The sequence below is a fragment of the Carettochelys insculpta genome, chromosome 7 (genome assembly GCF_033958435.1).
Source record: "Carettochelys insculpta isolate YL-2023 chromosome 7, ASM3395843v1, whole genome shotgun sequence".
Lineage (NCBI taxonomy): Eukaryota > Metazoa > Chordata > Testudines > Carettochelyidae > Carettochelys > Carettochelys insculpta.
The window spans coordinates 13,580,695-13,596,915 of NC_134143.1; the positions used below are offsets into that span (position 1 = coordinate 13,580,695).

The window sequence follows — 16,221 nt, forward strand, 5'->3', positions numbered from 1 at the left end:
GCAAAACCAAATGAAGATATCATCATAGTAAGGAAGAAGTAATATTTTGTCTTGTTTTACCAACAGAAAATATATACCATCAGCACATACCAAACAAGTGTCAGACGCTTGCAGCACACCTGCGAGTTGTTTGGGGAACACTAGAGTTCCATGGAACATGGTTTAAGAAATAATGGTCTAGAGAACATAAGCTTTTTCCAGTGAAGTATTCCTCTTTTACATTGCATTCCTATGTCTACCTTCAACTCAAAGAAGTCAAGCATCTGACAAGCCAATAAAAATTGGTTCATAATAGTGGCCATTTTATCATATTAAATAATTTCAATGGCTATTTTATATTTCAGTTTTAAAAGGGTCATACTGTTCTCCTTACAACTAAGGCTTTCTGAACAAAATCAAAATAATGGAGGACTCCATCTTATTTTAACTTACTTTTGCCATTTCCTTATTTCACCCCTGCTATGTAAGACTAAGAAAGGTACCTTCTTTCCTTTCCTTTCCTTTTTCACCTGCATTAACAGCCCATGACCAACTGGAGAGGTGAAGAATAGTGATTTCAGATAAATACTGGCTTTCACAGCACATGTAGAAGGCAAAAGGAGTCTCTTTCACAGCCCTCTTGCAGGAGGAAGCCAGAATACAGAACCAGCTCCCTGGTGAGCTCAGGTGCATAGCTGGCCCACATAACTGTGTTCCTCAGCCCTAATAAGAGATAAAGCACAGGGCCAAAGGAACATGATGAAAGTAGAAGTAGTTGCAAGGCAGCCCATGTGGCATGCTATAGCTGGCAGAATTCCTCACAGCTTCAGTGCCTGGGCTCCATGTTGCACACTGGTGTTGGGTAAGAGGCTTCTGGATAAAAAGGTCAGAATTTCAGGCTTCACCGTGTTGTTTACATGAAACATACCTATTCAGCAGAATAGCACCCCTCAGGACTTAAGTTTCAGAAGACCAGGTGATATTTGTTAATAGGGCTGCAGACCAGTAACTGGCGACCCTGCCACATACATGGAATAGAAGTGCAGGGCATTCTGATTCTGCTCTCTGAGAACATACGTGACTTGTGGTAGCACTCAGGAAGTGCACTGCTCCCCAGGCCAATACTGTTAACAGGACCAATTGGGTAATGGGGGACAAAGATCCAGAAGGGCCATCTGGCCTCTGTTTCAAGCTCAAAGAGTGCCTCAAATTTAGGATCTTCCTTAACATTTGAAGTTTCTCAGCATCAGGATATTGAAGCAGGTAAAGAATGATCTCCATTCAACTATGGGAAAAGAGCATTTGAATGGGCTCACCAGGCTTAATATCAACTGCAGCATTGCACCAAAGCTAGATTTTGTTTTCAGAATTATTGTTTTTCCCAGAAAAAGGCTAGAAAATTATTTATTACATTAAAAAATCAAAATATGTCTTTTTTTGTGGTGGGGTGCTGACTGTTAATATGGTCTTTCAGCTCTACTATTCTGGAAGACAGTTTGAACAAAAATGAAGGGAATGTCATTCTCCCACTGAATATTGTGTTTCTTTATGAAATAGAACAGTAAACACAACTATCCTACAAACAGAACCATGAAGGTGCATTTCCCAAAAACTACCCACAAGTAAAAATTTAAAAAGCCCCCAAGCCCTGTATGCTGTCACTACCCTTACTTGCCAGAGAGGCATGCACAGGAACTCACACAAGAAAAACTGGACTTTCCTTGTAAGGAAAGCAATACGTACATCTGTTGAAGGAAGGCCTATAAGTACTTTGAGACAGTCTGTATATGGGATTCCAGACTAAAATATGTTTGATGCCAATGTACAGCATAATGTGTTTCAGTCCCTAAGGTCATTAAGAAGTTGCCAAAGTGTGTAGAAAGTACAGGGTGGACAAAAGCAATTTTAATGTGAATATCTGCTTAATCCTCATTTTTTAGATAAATTTGATGATGCCACATAAATAGTGCTGGCTACAGAGAGATCAGTAGGTGACCTATGCTGTTTATTTGGGGTAGCATATCCTCTTTTCATTATATCACCCTCACGGACACACTATTCCCAAGCAAGTTCTTCCACCTTCACACTACTGATGCAATCTCCACTCCTCAATTTCATTCACTGTCTCTGGAAACACCTGTGTAAGAAGTTTTAACTTTAACTGCTCAGCAAGTATGAAGCAAGATATAGGTCCACTTCACCTAGAAACAAGCAATCTGCTAGTGAGAAATGAGTATGACAACCATACTCAAAACCTCTTCAGCTTACCTCATAATATTGGAGGCATCTTCAGCATCTGGGTCAGCGCAGTATTTATTGGCAAGGATTAGGCACGCATCTGCTGACTCTATCTGAGACACCATAGATAAAAAGCAAACATAAATATAAACCTTTGTTTCTAACTTTTTCTCACAGCCACTGCTTCTAAGACTTCAGCTTCTTCCTCCAGGAGCAGGAATAACGCCTTATAGCTTTTGCTGAATATAAATCTTATAGAATGCTGTAGATTCTGACTCCTTATGATATCTCTGGCAATATTGACATGAAACTGATCACTTTAAAGCTACGTCTACACTTGCCCCTTTCTTCAAAGGGTGCATGGCAATCAGACTGATGGGAGATGATTAATGAAGTGCTGCAATAAATATGCAGCACTTCATTAGGCTAATTCTCCCCTGTGGCAACTCTGAAGTGCTGGCATGCTGTGTAGCCACAGATGCTTCGAATCACCTGCGCTACTTTGAAGTGCCTGAAGTGCCCAAAATTTTGGAGAGTAAAGGCACTTCACAGTAGTGCAGGCATTTCTCAAAGTGCCCGTGGCTACACGGCATGCTGGCACTTCGAAGGCTGACACGTCAAAGTTGCCACAGGGGAGAATAAGTCTAATGAAATGCTGCATATTCATCACAGAACTTTATTAATAATCTCCCATGAGTCTGATTGCCATGCACCCTTTTTGGAGAACGGGGCAAGTGTAGACATAGCCTAACTTCTCAGAATACTTTCCAAATATTAAATATTATAGCACTCATGGTAGGTAAGTACTTAAAATATTACTACTATGGATGTTATTTCACAGATACTGAAAACAAAGTACCAACAGGGGTTAAAAGCCAAAGTTATTAAATTCTATTCTGCAGGCTCCTAAATTCACAGGGAGAAGAGCTGTTTTTCTATTGTTTATTCAGCGACTATTACATCAGGGCTGGACTGTAGCTGCTGTTTGGGTCCTTGAGCAATGATAGATAGATAGATAGATAGATAGATAGATAATCTGATTTTAGGGGCAAAATTAATCTAGTTGCAAAACTCAAAATCATCAACATTCACTCTACTTAGCATAAAGCAGCAGATTTAAAATATAACAAAATGACGTTTTTCAGTACATTTGGACAAATTCCACATAGAAAAGCAGGAGATGGAAGAGAGAAGATAACAGGAATAAATTTCATGGCCATTACCAGGCCTTCATTTTATGCTGCTGATTAGTGTTCAGCTCTGCATATGTTGTGTAAAAAGGATACAGGCAGCTTTTGTAGCCAGGACAGGCAAAAAATCCTAATTTCTGCTCACTAGAATAGCTTTACATTAGGCAAAGATCTTTATGATGTAAGAAGCTTGTTCATGGTTCCATTGAAAAGACATGAAATGGAGTAATGCTGTGTGTAAGTTCCATACCTTGTTCTCTTTTGAGTTTCAGAGTCTGATTCAAGAGGCTGAAACTATTTAGCACAGAGTACTTTCACCAATACTGCCTTCTTATTACAGCTAGCAAATATTTCAAAATTTTATTTGCATTTTCAGGACAGACAATAGAAAAAGAGTAAAAATACGTTTTCAATTGCCCTGATACAAACATGACAATAATCTTTGTAACATGAAGTTCTAAATTGTTAACTGTTAATGATCATAGGACCTCTCCTATTAAAGTCAGTAAAAAAATTCTCATTAATTTCAGTGGACCTTAGATTGGAGAAAGCAGTTCCTTATTTAAGAGAAGGCGATTAGAAGAAATAAAGAGTCAACAGAATCATTACCTTCACTCTTGCCAAGTCATGTGGATTGAGAACAGAACCCTGATAAAATTCCACCTGAGTGAAGTGTCGTTTAAAAAGAGCTTCCAGTTCAAGGTTAGGGGAGATACTGCATTGGGGAGGAAGGACAAACAAGAAGTCAGTTTGCACAACATTTCTCACTCTTGTATTAATTTGTACACTCTTTGGAATTCTGTTGATACTTCCTTGTTAGGTGAAAACTATGGGCCTAACCTATCATTAGCACAGGTCCATTCCTTCTAATGACACATGTCCCCACATCGACAGTGAAGGTGGCCTATCAAAAGGAGCTAAAACCAGCTTCCCTGAATGTAGCAGCTGTCAGGGTTACAGTTAGCTATTTGCTCTTATCTTGTACTTTGCTACTACTTTTAAGAGAAAGCAATACTTTTGTTTGAGAAAGCTCTTCAGTTCCCTGCATTGACCACTGTCCTGCAGCTCCCAAACAGAAGCCTTGCAGCCATACCCAGATGAGTGAGTTGAGCAACATAGACCACGAACAGTCTAGAATGGAAGAATCACAGAACTCCACCCAGGACAGATAAAAACATCATGCCTAACATCTGAAGGGGGACACACCAAGCGAGATCAAAAAAGGGGACAGAAGCACAGCCAGTCATGTAACCCTGAAAGCAGCTCCCCTCGTTTCGGACACAGTGAGGTACATTGCACTCTGCTGTGTAACTATTCTTTTTCATAGATGCAGTGTCCATACTGCTTGGCACAGTTGAGATACAGGAGTCATACACATCAGCAGAGAAAAGGACCATATTGGCAGCTGGTATTATTTATTAACTCTACTCCTTCCAGCTTAATTAATTAAGAAACACAAACCTAGAAAATAGGAGCAATACTATCCCTCATACATGTGGTCTTCGTAACATCAATTCATACACAGTAGAGCAATACTGAGCCCTAAAAACTCCTTGGCTTTGTTAGGAATCTGTCCCTGGAAGCACTTGAATTGAACACCAAAGGACCCCAAAGTGGCAGCTTATTACTCCAGTGAAAGGAAAACCTACTTACTGCGTTGGCTGCTCACTCAGCCCAGACCACATGGATATCTACCTGCACTTTGATACTATTCCAGTCAAACTGTCAGACTGTGTAATTTATACAATAGGTTAACAGTCACCAAGAGGCTCTGATAATATCTCTAGATTGTATTAACTTTTACTAAGCGCATTTGTTAATGTGGTCGTGTCATTTTTGACCAGTCGTTATTTTCCCATCAGCAAGTGGTCAGATGAAAAGTAATCCATTATAAAAATGTGGCTCACATCTATCTAGCTCTCTTAGTAACACAACAAACATTTACTTTCCAAATAAACAGCATTAATTAAATTTTTAAAAAGTTTACTCGCAATTGTGTGTGCCTTTACAGCAAACACATGATCAAATGAGAAACAGGTGCTTAGTCACCCATCATGTGAGCCCACGTTCCACACACTATTGCTGAAAGTGCACATACAATGGTAGATGCAAGTTTATCACAACTTTTTTTTGTGCCCAAGCTTCTAATTTCTCTTTGGAAATTAAGTTCTGTGTAGTCACTTAGGCTACAACTACAAGGCATGACAAATTGCATATCTTATTTTGAGTTTATTTCAAAATAGATTATTTTGGCATTTGAAATGTCAAAATAATATGTTATTTTGAAGCATCCCTTACTCCTCCCACAGGGATACCAAAATAGTGCACCCATTATATGGAAAGTTACTTTGAAAAAATGGGTGTATGTCAAAGACGTGGAGTAGCTATTTTGGTATTTTGAGGTATCCCATAATAGATCCGCTGTGTAGCCATAGTCTTAGAGGGCAACTTTCACTCTATTCTAACAAAACACAAGCTGTTACCAAGAAATAATAACTGTATTCATTACTCTAATGCAACGGCACTATTACAAAATAAACCAGGTAGCTACTCCATGCATTTGCAACTTCCTTTATCCAATCATCACGAATGCTCCTTAAACTTTCTATCATTTTTGTCTGACAGGAAGCAAAGTGCATTGCTTGCTGCTAAGTGCATTAATAACCCTCATCATAAACAGCTCATGGCACTTACAAATGCATGCTGCTCTTGATAGGAACAGACAGTTAACACTATATTTCTCTCAAGCAAATAGCTATTTCTAATAGCCTCTCCTTAAGACATGCCAATTTGATACTAAATTGTGTGTAACGGGACACTGCTGACAAACAGCTACTACCTTAAAGCAAAATTGTTAATGGGAAGAGTATTCCCTGGCAACTAATGACTGGCTGGACAAATTGTGTACCACGCTGTCCTTACCTGTCTGGAAATACCTGACCTAAACATGATCACTAACGTTAACAAGATAACATACTTCTATCTGTTTGCAACATCACTACATCTGTGCGAGACCATTTTGTTTTTGTAATATGGCTGGTTTGCTAGCAGTCTAATATAGTAAAACTGGAGAGTCTCAGTACTTCTGAGTGACTGCACCAGTTTCATAGATCTACATGGATTGGATTAACCAGTGCTTATCATCTCATTCATTTTTATTGTATACAGAATCTTGGATTTCTCCAAACTGCTCAGACTTCAGGAGCAGTTAAGAGGGAGGAGGAAAACAGCAGTGTTCATGGAGCACTTATTACCAAATGATGACAGTCATTTTTCAGAATTTCAGAACCCAACAATCTTTTAAGCAAATCCTTAAAAAGGGCTATTTCTATTCATTTACATAAAACTAGGGAAATGCACTCATCTTCTGCAGGTTCATAAACTCCTGGAAAGAAGATTAAATGCAGCTGGGTCCTTTTCATGATGTTTGTGTTTGGAAAATAAGTCAGTTATACACAGTGGTAGGTAAGCTTCAGCATAGACTTGACATGCTGTTAGAATATGAAAATACAGCTTTACTGCAATTTAGCCTGCAACTTTTAGACTGATGAGGTATAAACATTGGAGATAGAGACAGATAATATACATAACTATGAATGGACATTACTAACATGTTTTCCCCTTAAGTTGCATGATAGAAATTAATCTCAGTAAACTAAACTAAGAACTATTAAGGGCCAAAGAAAACTTCTACAGTATTTGATAATAATTGTTAAATACTTTTTATTTCTGAATGTCATGCACTCTTGAAAATAAATTTATCAATAAAATGAGTGACAAACAATTGAGCTTGTCTTTAATCTGAGGAGTAGGGGGTCTGAATTCCAATGGTTTCAACAAGCAGTACTGTTAAGTATACTAGTAGGTGGAAACAATTGTGGTAACCAACAGGAAAATATTCCATTAGTTTTGCAATTTTGCCAAATTGTCTGTTCAAATCAAGATAACGAGAGACGATCTTTTCTGTCACAGTATTTATTTCTTCAAAGTTTCAAATATACATTTAATTCATTATACCACATTAATTATCAATTACTAATAACTCATATAATCTGAAATTTATTTAAACTATCTCTTTATTGTACATCCTATCAGATCCAGGCTTCTTTTTCTTTGTACAGCATCTGCTTACTTAATTTACAAACAATATGTGTATAATACCCTTGGTCGGATTTCCTCTTCTATAGAAACTTTATTTTGAGACTTGTAAAAGGTTTTTTTTGTTTTTGTTTTTTTTTAAGTGCCAAGTCTTAACTAACAAGGCAGGGCAAATCTGTTCTTTTTTTTTTCCCCTCCCTTGCTGACTTGCTCCACTTGCTTTAGGGTACAGCACAACACAAACTCCAATTGAACAGCCTAGCCATTGTGTTGCAGACTAACTCAGGCTTTGATGGGGCTTAACTAAACTCAGTTAGGGGCAAATATTCTCCTGTGACACATATGGCTCCTAATGAAGACCAGTGAGCTCTTCTATGCACCTGATGGTAGAATTTGGCCCAGTGAGCACAAAAGGCAAGAAAAATTTCTGTGCAACTGCCTGGATATTCTTGACGCTTTCTTTTAGATGCTATTTCAGGAAGGACTGCTAGGCAGAGATGGCGTTCACCTTTCGAGGAGGGGAAAGACCATATTCGGACACAGACTTGCTAACCTGGTGAGGAGGGCTTTAAACTAGGTTTGCCGGGGACAGGGGAGCAAAGCCCGCAGGTAAGCGGAGAACATGGAAACCTGGGAGATGGGTCGGAAGTAGGAGGGAGCATGGGCAACGTCAGAGTAAAAAGAGGGCCAGGAAAAAACTGGGGGGAAAGTTCAAATCAATATCTAAGATGCCTATATACCAATGCAAGAAGTATGGGTAATAAGCAGGAAGAACTGGAAGTGCTAATAAATAAATACAACTATGATATTATTGACATCACAGAAACTTGGTGGGATAATACACATGATTGGAATGTTGGTATTGAAGGCTACAGCCTGGTTAGGAAAGATAGACAGGGGGAAAAGGGGGGAGGTGTTGCCTTATATATAAAAAATGTACACACTTGGACTGAGGTGGAGATGGACATAGGAGATGGACGTGTTGAGAGTCTGTGGGTTAGTTTAAGAGGGGTAAAAAACAAGGGTGATGTCCTGTTAGGAGTCTACTAGAGGCCACCTAACCAGGTGGAAGAGGTGGATGATGTTTTTTTTTAAACAACTAACAAAATCATCCAGAACCCAGGATTTGGTGGTGATGGGGGACTTTAACTATCCAGATATATGCTGGGACACTAATACAGCGGGGCACAGATTATCCAATAAGTTCTTAGACTGCATTGGAGACAATTTTTTATTCCAAAAAGTTGAAAAAGCCACCAGGGGAGAAACTGTTCTGGATTTGATTTTAACAAATAAGGAGGACTTGGTCGAGAATTTGAATGTGGGAGGCTGCTTGGGTGAAAGTGATCATGAAATCATAGAATTCACAATTCTAAGGACTGGTAGGAGGGAAAATAGCAAAATAGAGATGATGGATTTCAGGAAGGCAGATTTTGGTAAACTCAGAGAGCTGGTAGGTAAGATCCCATGGGACGAAAGACTGAGGGGAAAAACAACTGAGGAGAGTTGGCAGTTTTTCAAAGAGACATTATTAAGGGCCCAAAAACAAGGTATTCCCCTATGTAGGAAATATAGTAAATATGGGCAAAGACCGCCTTGGCTTAACAAGGAGATCCTGCATGATCTCAAACTAAAAAAGGAATCCTATAAAAAATGGAAACTAGGACAAATTACAAAGGATGAACATAGGCAAATAACACAGGAATGCAGGAGTAAAATTAGAAAGGCTAAGGCACAAAATGAGCTCCAACTAGCTACAGGCATATAGGGTAACAAGAAGGCCTTTTACAAATATATTAGAAACAAGAGGAAGACCAAGCACAGGGTAGGGCCATTGCTCAGTGAGGAGGGAGAAACAGTAACGGGGAACTTGGAAATGGCAGCGATGCTTAATGACTTTGTTTCGGTCTTCACAGAGAAGTCTGAAGGGATGCCTGACATAGTGAATGCTGGTGAAAAAGGGGTAGAGTTAGTTTTTGAAATAAACAAAGAACAAGTTAAAACCATTTGGAAAAATTAGATGTCTGCAAGTCACCAGGGCCTGATGAAATGCATCCTAGAATCCTCAAGGAGCTGATAGAAGAGGTAGCTGAGCCGTTAGTTCTCATTTTTGGAAAGTCATGGGAGACAGGAGAGATTCCAGAAGACTGGAAGAGGGCAAATATAGTGCCCATCTACAAAAAGGGGAACAAGAACAACCCAGGAAATTACAGGTCAGTCAGCTTAACTTCTGTGCCAGGAAAGGTAATGGAGCAGGTAGTTAAGGAAGTCATCTGCAAGCACTTAGAAGGTAGTCAAGTGATAGGGAACAGCCAACATGGTTTTGTAAAAAGCAAATCATGTCAAACCAACCTGATAGCTTTTTTGACATGATAACGAGACTCATAGATAAGGGAGAAGCAGTAGATGTTGTACACCTAGACTTTAGTAAAGCATTTGATACGGTCTCGCATAATATTCTTATCAACAAACTAGGCAAGTCCAACTTAAATGGGGCTGCAATAAGGTGGGTGCATAACTGGCTGGCTAATCGTACCCAGAGAGTAGTTGTTAATGGTGCTCAATCCTGCTGGAAAAGCATAACAAGTGGGGTTCCGCAGGGGTCTGTTTTGGGACCAGTTCTGTTCAATATCTTCATTAATGATTTGGATATTGGCATAGAAAGTACGCTTATTAAGTTTGCAGATGATACCAAGCTGGGAGGGGTTGCAACTACATTGGAGGATAGGGTCATAATTCAGAATGATCTAGATAAATTGGAGAAATGGGCTGAAGTAAACAGGATGAAGTTTAATAAAGATAAATGTAAGGTGCTGCACTTAGGAAGGAATAATCTGTTTCACACATACAGAATGGGAAAAGACTGTCTAGGAAGGAGTACCTCAGAAAGGGACCTAGGGGTTCTAGTAGATCACAAGTTAAATATGAGTCAAGAGTGTGATGCTGTTGCAAAAAAAGCAAACATGATTCTGGGATGCATTAGCAGGTGTGTTGTGAACAAGACACGAGAAATCATTCTTCCGCTCTACTCTGCGCTGGTTAGGCCTCAGCTGGAATATTGGGTCCAGTTCTGGGCACCCCAATTCAAGAAAGATGTAGAGAAATTCGAGAAGGTCCAGAGAAGAGCAACTAGAATGATAAAAGGTCTGGAGAACATGACTTATGAAGAAAGGCTGAAAGAATTGGGCTTGTTTAGCTTGGAAAAGAGAAGATTGAGGGGGGACATGATAGCGGTTTTCAGATATCTTAAAGGGTGTCATAAGGAGGAGGGAGAAAACTTGTTCTTCTTGGCCTCTGAGGAGAGAACAAGAGGCAATGGACTTAAACTGCAGCAAGAGAAGTTTAGGTTGGACATTAGGAAAAAGTTCCTAACTGTCAGGGTGGTCAAGTACTGGAATAAGTTGCCAAGGGAGGTTGTGGAACCTCCCTCGCTGGAGATATTTAAGAACAGATTAGATAGATGTCTATCAGGGATGGTGTAGATAGTGGTCGGTCCTGCCGTCGGGGCAGGGGACTGGACTCAATGGCCTCTCAAGGCCCTTTCCAGTCCTAGTGTTCCATGATTCTATGATTCTATATTGTCTTCCTGAGAGCTTCACTTCAAAATGAAATAAGTCTTTTTAATCTGTGATATCTTAATACACTCTTGGCCTTTGGTCATCAGCATAAACTAGAGTGGATAATACTTCACACCGACACATTTGATTTCATAACCCTCACAACCTTAGACTTACAAACAGCTAGTGGAAGAGTCACAAATTGACACCCAGAGTGAAATCCTTGTCCTATTAAAGTCAACAAGAATTTGGTCATTTTCTTCAAAGTTTGTCATGATTTCACCCAAGCGTCAAATGCATATTTGATCTAACTTCATTGACGTTAGCTGAAGCCAAATAAGTTACACCATGAATAACTCTGACCCTTTATTCCTGCTCTGTCCTCAAACCAATATGGACCCCAAGGAGACTTTAGGACAAATTCAGATGCATCTGATCAGCAAGAAAGATTTTGGTTGGAAGGTTACTCACTTATGTAGAAAGACGATTTCCACGTTCACATCATCCCTGTCCTTGTGCAGGAAGTCCTTCAGGAAGTTGGACACACTTTCAAGTGTTATGTGACCACACACAACTATGTGCCTGTGACAGAAAACTGACAGTTACTTTTGCAGGGAAAACCAACAAACAAGCATGTAAACAAAAAGGACAAAAAGAAGCTGTTGGCTTGAAAGGGAAGCATTTGACTTCCTGATGCTTCTCTAATACCTATATCCTTAAGTCATCAAAAGAAATTATCAGACCTAGAAGATATTTTGACATTGAAAACACATATTGGTGCTCACCTAATGCTGCAAAATCATGTAGCCAAGTATGTTTATGCATTTAATAATAAATAGTGTTGCAAGTTGAACCTCTCTTGTCTGGCATCCTTGGGACCAGAATCCTGCTGGACAATAGAATTTGCTGGACCATGGGAGGTCAATATTGTCTAACATCATTGCCAAAATTTCCACTGCTTACTGGGCTCTTAGAAGACATTTAGGGGTAAATCAGAACTAAAGAACAGCACAGATCACTGAGGACCATGGGAGACTTGTCCACATCCATGATAAGTGGTCACCCAACTAACTAAAATCATGCCAGACCACAGATTTTACTTCATGAGAGAGTGTTGGATTAGAGAGATCCAACCAATATTTAAGAATACACTTATATGTTTTTGGGTCATATTTCTCCCTCCACCTCCGCTACTTAAATTTACTAATTTTTTTTTCAATTTATGACATAGAGCTTATGTTAGGAGACCAAGGCTCTACTTATTTCCCCAATTATACCAATGAAGCCAGTGCAAAGCTCAACATGCTATGGGCCATAAGCAATAAAAAGAGAAATCTTGGATTTTCTACCATAAGTCCTACAGTGGGAGCACTTCACAGTTAGGGAATATTTTTTATGTTGTAATGTCCTGCAACACCCACAGAAGCAGCATCTGTACAGAGAGTGCTATCACACTTGTTCTCCACGCAGTGTTAAAAGAGAAGAACATGAATATACAACAGTGAAATGGTGTCCACTCCTATATACTGATTTCTCACAGATGAGGCAAAAGGTCTAACATTGCATCTTTTCTTTACCGCCTTGCTTAATGCATTATGCCACTTATTGTAAAGTGCTGTCCAAGTAAGTGCATTAGCATGTTCTACGGTGGCTCAGCATTTCTATCACGACACAGACTAAAGCATGGCTTTCATTAGTCAGATGAGTATGTGGGAGGTGCTGGTGTTTACAGCACTTCTATTGCTACTGCTGCTGCTTGCCACATTTCTTGCAGCTGTCAGAAAAAGAGAGGGCCGCAGAAGCATGGATTCAATTTAATTATTAAGGTAGCAGAGAATCAGTCACTAATCTGACCTCCTTACAGATGATTGAGTCTATATGCTGATTGCAACAATGACACGATTTTTTTCTTGTCTGGCATCTGAGCTGCCTGCAAGTGGCTGAAATGATGCTAAATAATTTCAAGGGTAAAATTTAGATGGCCCATATCTGACCTACTGTATAATTGTTCTGTGCACATTCTATTAATGCAGAAACCTCATTGGCTGGAAGCAACAAATAATAGGGAGCAGCAATAATTGCTCATGTTATGTAACATAAGGTGCTCTCACAGGAGACTGTCTTTGCTTCACAATTTGGTGCTTGACTGAGTATATGAAAATAATGCAATGAACTCATTGGTGAAAGGATAATGATGCAGAACAAAGAATAAATCAACACTATGCAGGGTGCAGTTAATAATAGCCCTATTGTGTTCTATTATTTTTGCAGTGGTGCAGGTAGTGACTGGAAAGCAAGGAACAATGAAGTATTATATTAATCCAGCACACCACAGGGGACTGCTTTACTATTACGAGTTTGTTTTTACATGTAAGTTAGCACCAGACTTCAGAGCTGAAATTAGGAAGACAATTCTCTCAAAGACTTCTTATATGGCCTTATAATGAGAACCCACCAAGTTCTGGGCACGTGGAATATTAGAAGTTAAACAATCATCACAGTCTTTTTTCTTTCTTCAATTTGTAAGTGTCTATAAAATTACATTTAGGCTCACTGTGTCCAGTGTAGGACCCGCTCCTCAATACATTCATTTGCCAGGTGCAGTGCTTGTTTCCACTAAGTCGTTGCTCTAAGGTATGTGTTCGGTAAAAAGCAGTGAAGCACTGGATCCATATATGGTGAACTCCTCAAAGCCATAAACAAAGCTTTCTTCCCTATTCCACAGGATACCAAGCACGTGATCATCATGTAATAAGTAACAAATGCAATACACCAAATACATAGCCTGCTTCTGGTGCAAAAACAAACATAAGAGCTTCTCTGTGAGATCTTCAGAATCTGGCTGTTTACAGCAGCCTCTATGTTTGGGCCAAACCTGGTGTGGAAATTGTCACTGGTTTGCAGAGCTGCAAACTACTTCTTAGCAACAGCATCCTTCAGCTTTGCACAGTGCTTGCTGAGTGGACCTGAATGTTCAGCTGATGGCAGTAACATCTCTGACTCAAATGCATGTAACAGATACTGCATCTGCTCCAAAAGTGTATCAAACTCACTACTCAATATAAATTAATGAACAGTATAAATATGAATGAAAGGGTTAGGTTCCTATGGCTGATTCATTCTGTTGGCTCTTTTGTTGTGAATGTAACCACAGCAGAATAGATATCCCCATGTTATTTCTCAGGGAAGTAGTCAGACAATAAAAATCATTGATTTAGGCAAACACTCAAAGTGGTCAATATTTCTGATGGGGGCACAAACTGTGGTCACAGCAGCTTGGAGTCAATAAGTTACTTGTGATCAAAACTTTTAGAGATTTGCACTTTTTTCCACTAACTTTTCAGACCATGACTGGGTTTCCTACCTAGCAGCCAAGAAAGAGCTCATTAAAAGGCTTCTCTGAAAACAGCAAGGATTCTGTCAACTACCCTTGAAGCAATTCTCTCCAGAAATCTCAGCTTTCTCCTAACTTTCTCTCCCTTCTAGTCATCTCAAATATCCCCAGTGCTGTCCTTAACTTACAAGACTTGCAATTTTGTTTTGTCTCTCTCTGTTAGCTTTTTATGAAGAACGGCCATATTGGGTCAGACCAATGGTTTATCTAGCCCATTGCTCTCTCTTCTGACCATGATAGTACCCAATACTTCACAGGGAATGAACGGAACAAGGACATTATTGAGTTACCCATCCCTTGTCATCCAGCTCCAATTTCCAGCAATCAGAAGTTTAGGGACACCTGTGCATGGGGTTGCATTCTTGACCATCTTGGCTAACAGCTATTGATGAACCTATCCTCCATGAACTTGACCTTAGTTCATGTGTTATGTATGATGTAAATAGCACTTCCTTATTTTTGTCTCCACACCATTCATAATTTTACAAACCTCTACCATTTCGCCTTTGCCTGTGGTCATCTCTTTTGCCAACTGAAAACTCTCGGACTTTTCAATCTTTTTAACCTCACATGGTAGCAGTTCTATAAGCCTTATCATTTTGGGATTTCTTGGGTTTGCCCAATATGTGCCACCCCCAATTTTGGCTACTCAATCTGTTTCCTTCTTCAGTGTGCATGGTGTGGGTACTTCTGGAGCAGAGGGCCCCTGGATAGTGTGAGCAGCTATGTAGTTCTCCATATGAAGGCTGTAGGTGGCATCTGTTAGGGCTGGTAGTTGCTGACTTCAAACTCAATCTTCCTCTACTGGCAGATAACTCTGTAAAAACTGCTCCATGAATTCACCTATCTAGGATTCCATTTAAGACTCTCATGTTAACCTACACCAGCAGAAGTCCTTTAGCTTTTCGGCAATCATCTGTGACCATGTTTCTGAGGAGCTGGGTATGATACTGCTCATGATGGAACTGATGACAGTAGGTTTCTTCAAAGTCCAATATGGCAGCCTTCACCTGTTCATAGTCCTGGGCCACTGTGTCATGTCTCCAGTACGTTGTCTGGGCTTCCCCAATAAGGAGTGGAGCAAGCTGGAGTGCTCACCGGGTTGGCAACCATGAAAGATTGTGACCACCCTTTAAAAACTTAATAACAATGACTGCAGGGCATCATCTCTCATCATATTGGGAAATGTCAAGATCTCCTGAAATATAGGGAGACATTCCCTACAGTGGCAAAATCATCAGGAGTAGCAGTCAGCAACAGGTACACCATTTACTGTAACAACTCTTGTTGGTGCAATGCCATCTGCTCAAATAGTTGTTGCTGCCTTTGTTACTGCCCTGCTTCCGAGTCAAGCAGCCACTGCAGAAGCTCATTTATCTCCATAACTCTCTTACACATGTCTCAGAAAAAGCAAAAAAGTGCAGTTTTTTTTTCCAGGAGAGTAGCTTTCCTTTTACAGGAGGTCATTTAAAGTCAACCCCTCTTCTGATATCATGTTGTCAACAGCACTTGGGGCAGTCAGAAATCATCTAATTTGAACTTCTGCACATTGCAGACAACTAAACCTCACCTATCTCCTCCTATAATAAATGCCTAACCTCTGACTGAGTCATTTAAGTCCTCAGGTCATGGTTTAAGTCTTCAGGTTACAGAGAATTCATCATTTACACTAGCTTAAACCTGGAGATCCATGCTTCAAAGGAAGGTGAAAAAACCCATGGAGGCCTGTTGACGTGACCTAGGGGACATTTACTTACTGATCCCA

General features: G+C 39.8%; 1 protein-coding gene across 2 annotated transcripts in view; it reads right to left on the bottom strand.

Annotated features, from left to right (window-relative positions):
• Window positions 1-16,221, bottom strand: part of KCNMA1 (potassium calcium-activated channel subfamily M alpha 1) — an 863,058-nt gene that overhangs the window by 210,742 nt on the left and 636,095 nt on the right. For both annotated transcript variants that reach the window (XM_075000037.1, XM_075000036.1), the window contains exons 10-12: window positions 11,534-11,644; window positions 4,017-4,122; window positions 2,248-2,330 (exon numbers count right to left, since the gene is read on the bottom strand). In XM_075000037.1, coding sequence (XP_074856138.1) covers window positions 2,248-2,330; window positions 4,017-4,122; window positions 11,534-11,644 — 300 coding nt within the window. The remainder of the gene's footprint in view (window positions 1-2,247; window positions 2,331-4,016; window positions 4,123-11,533; window positions 11,645-16,221) is intronic.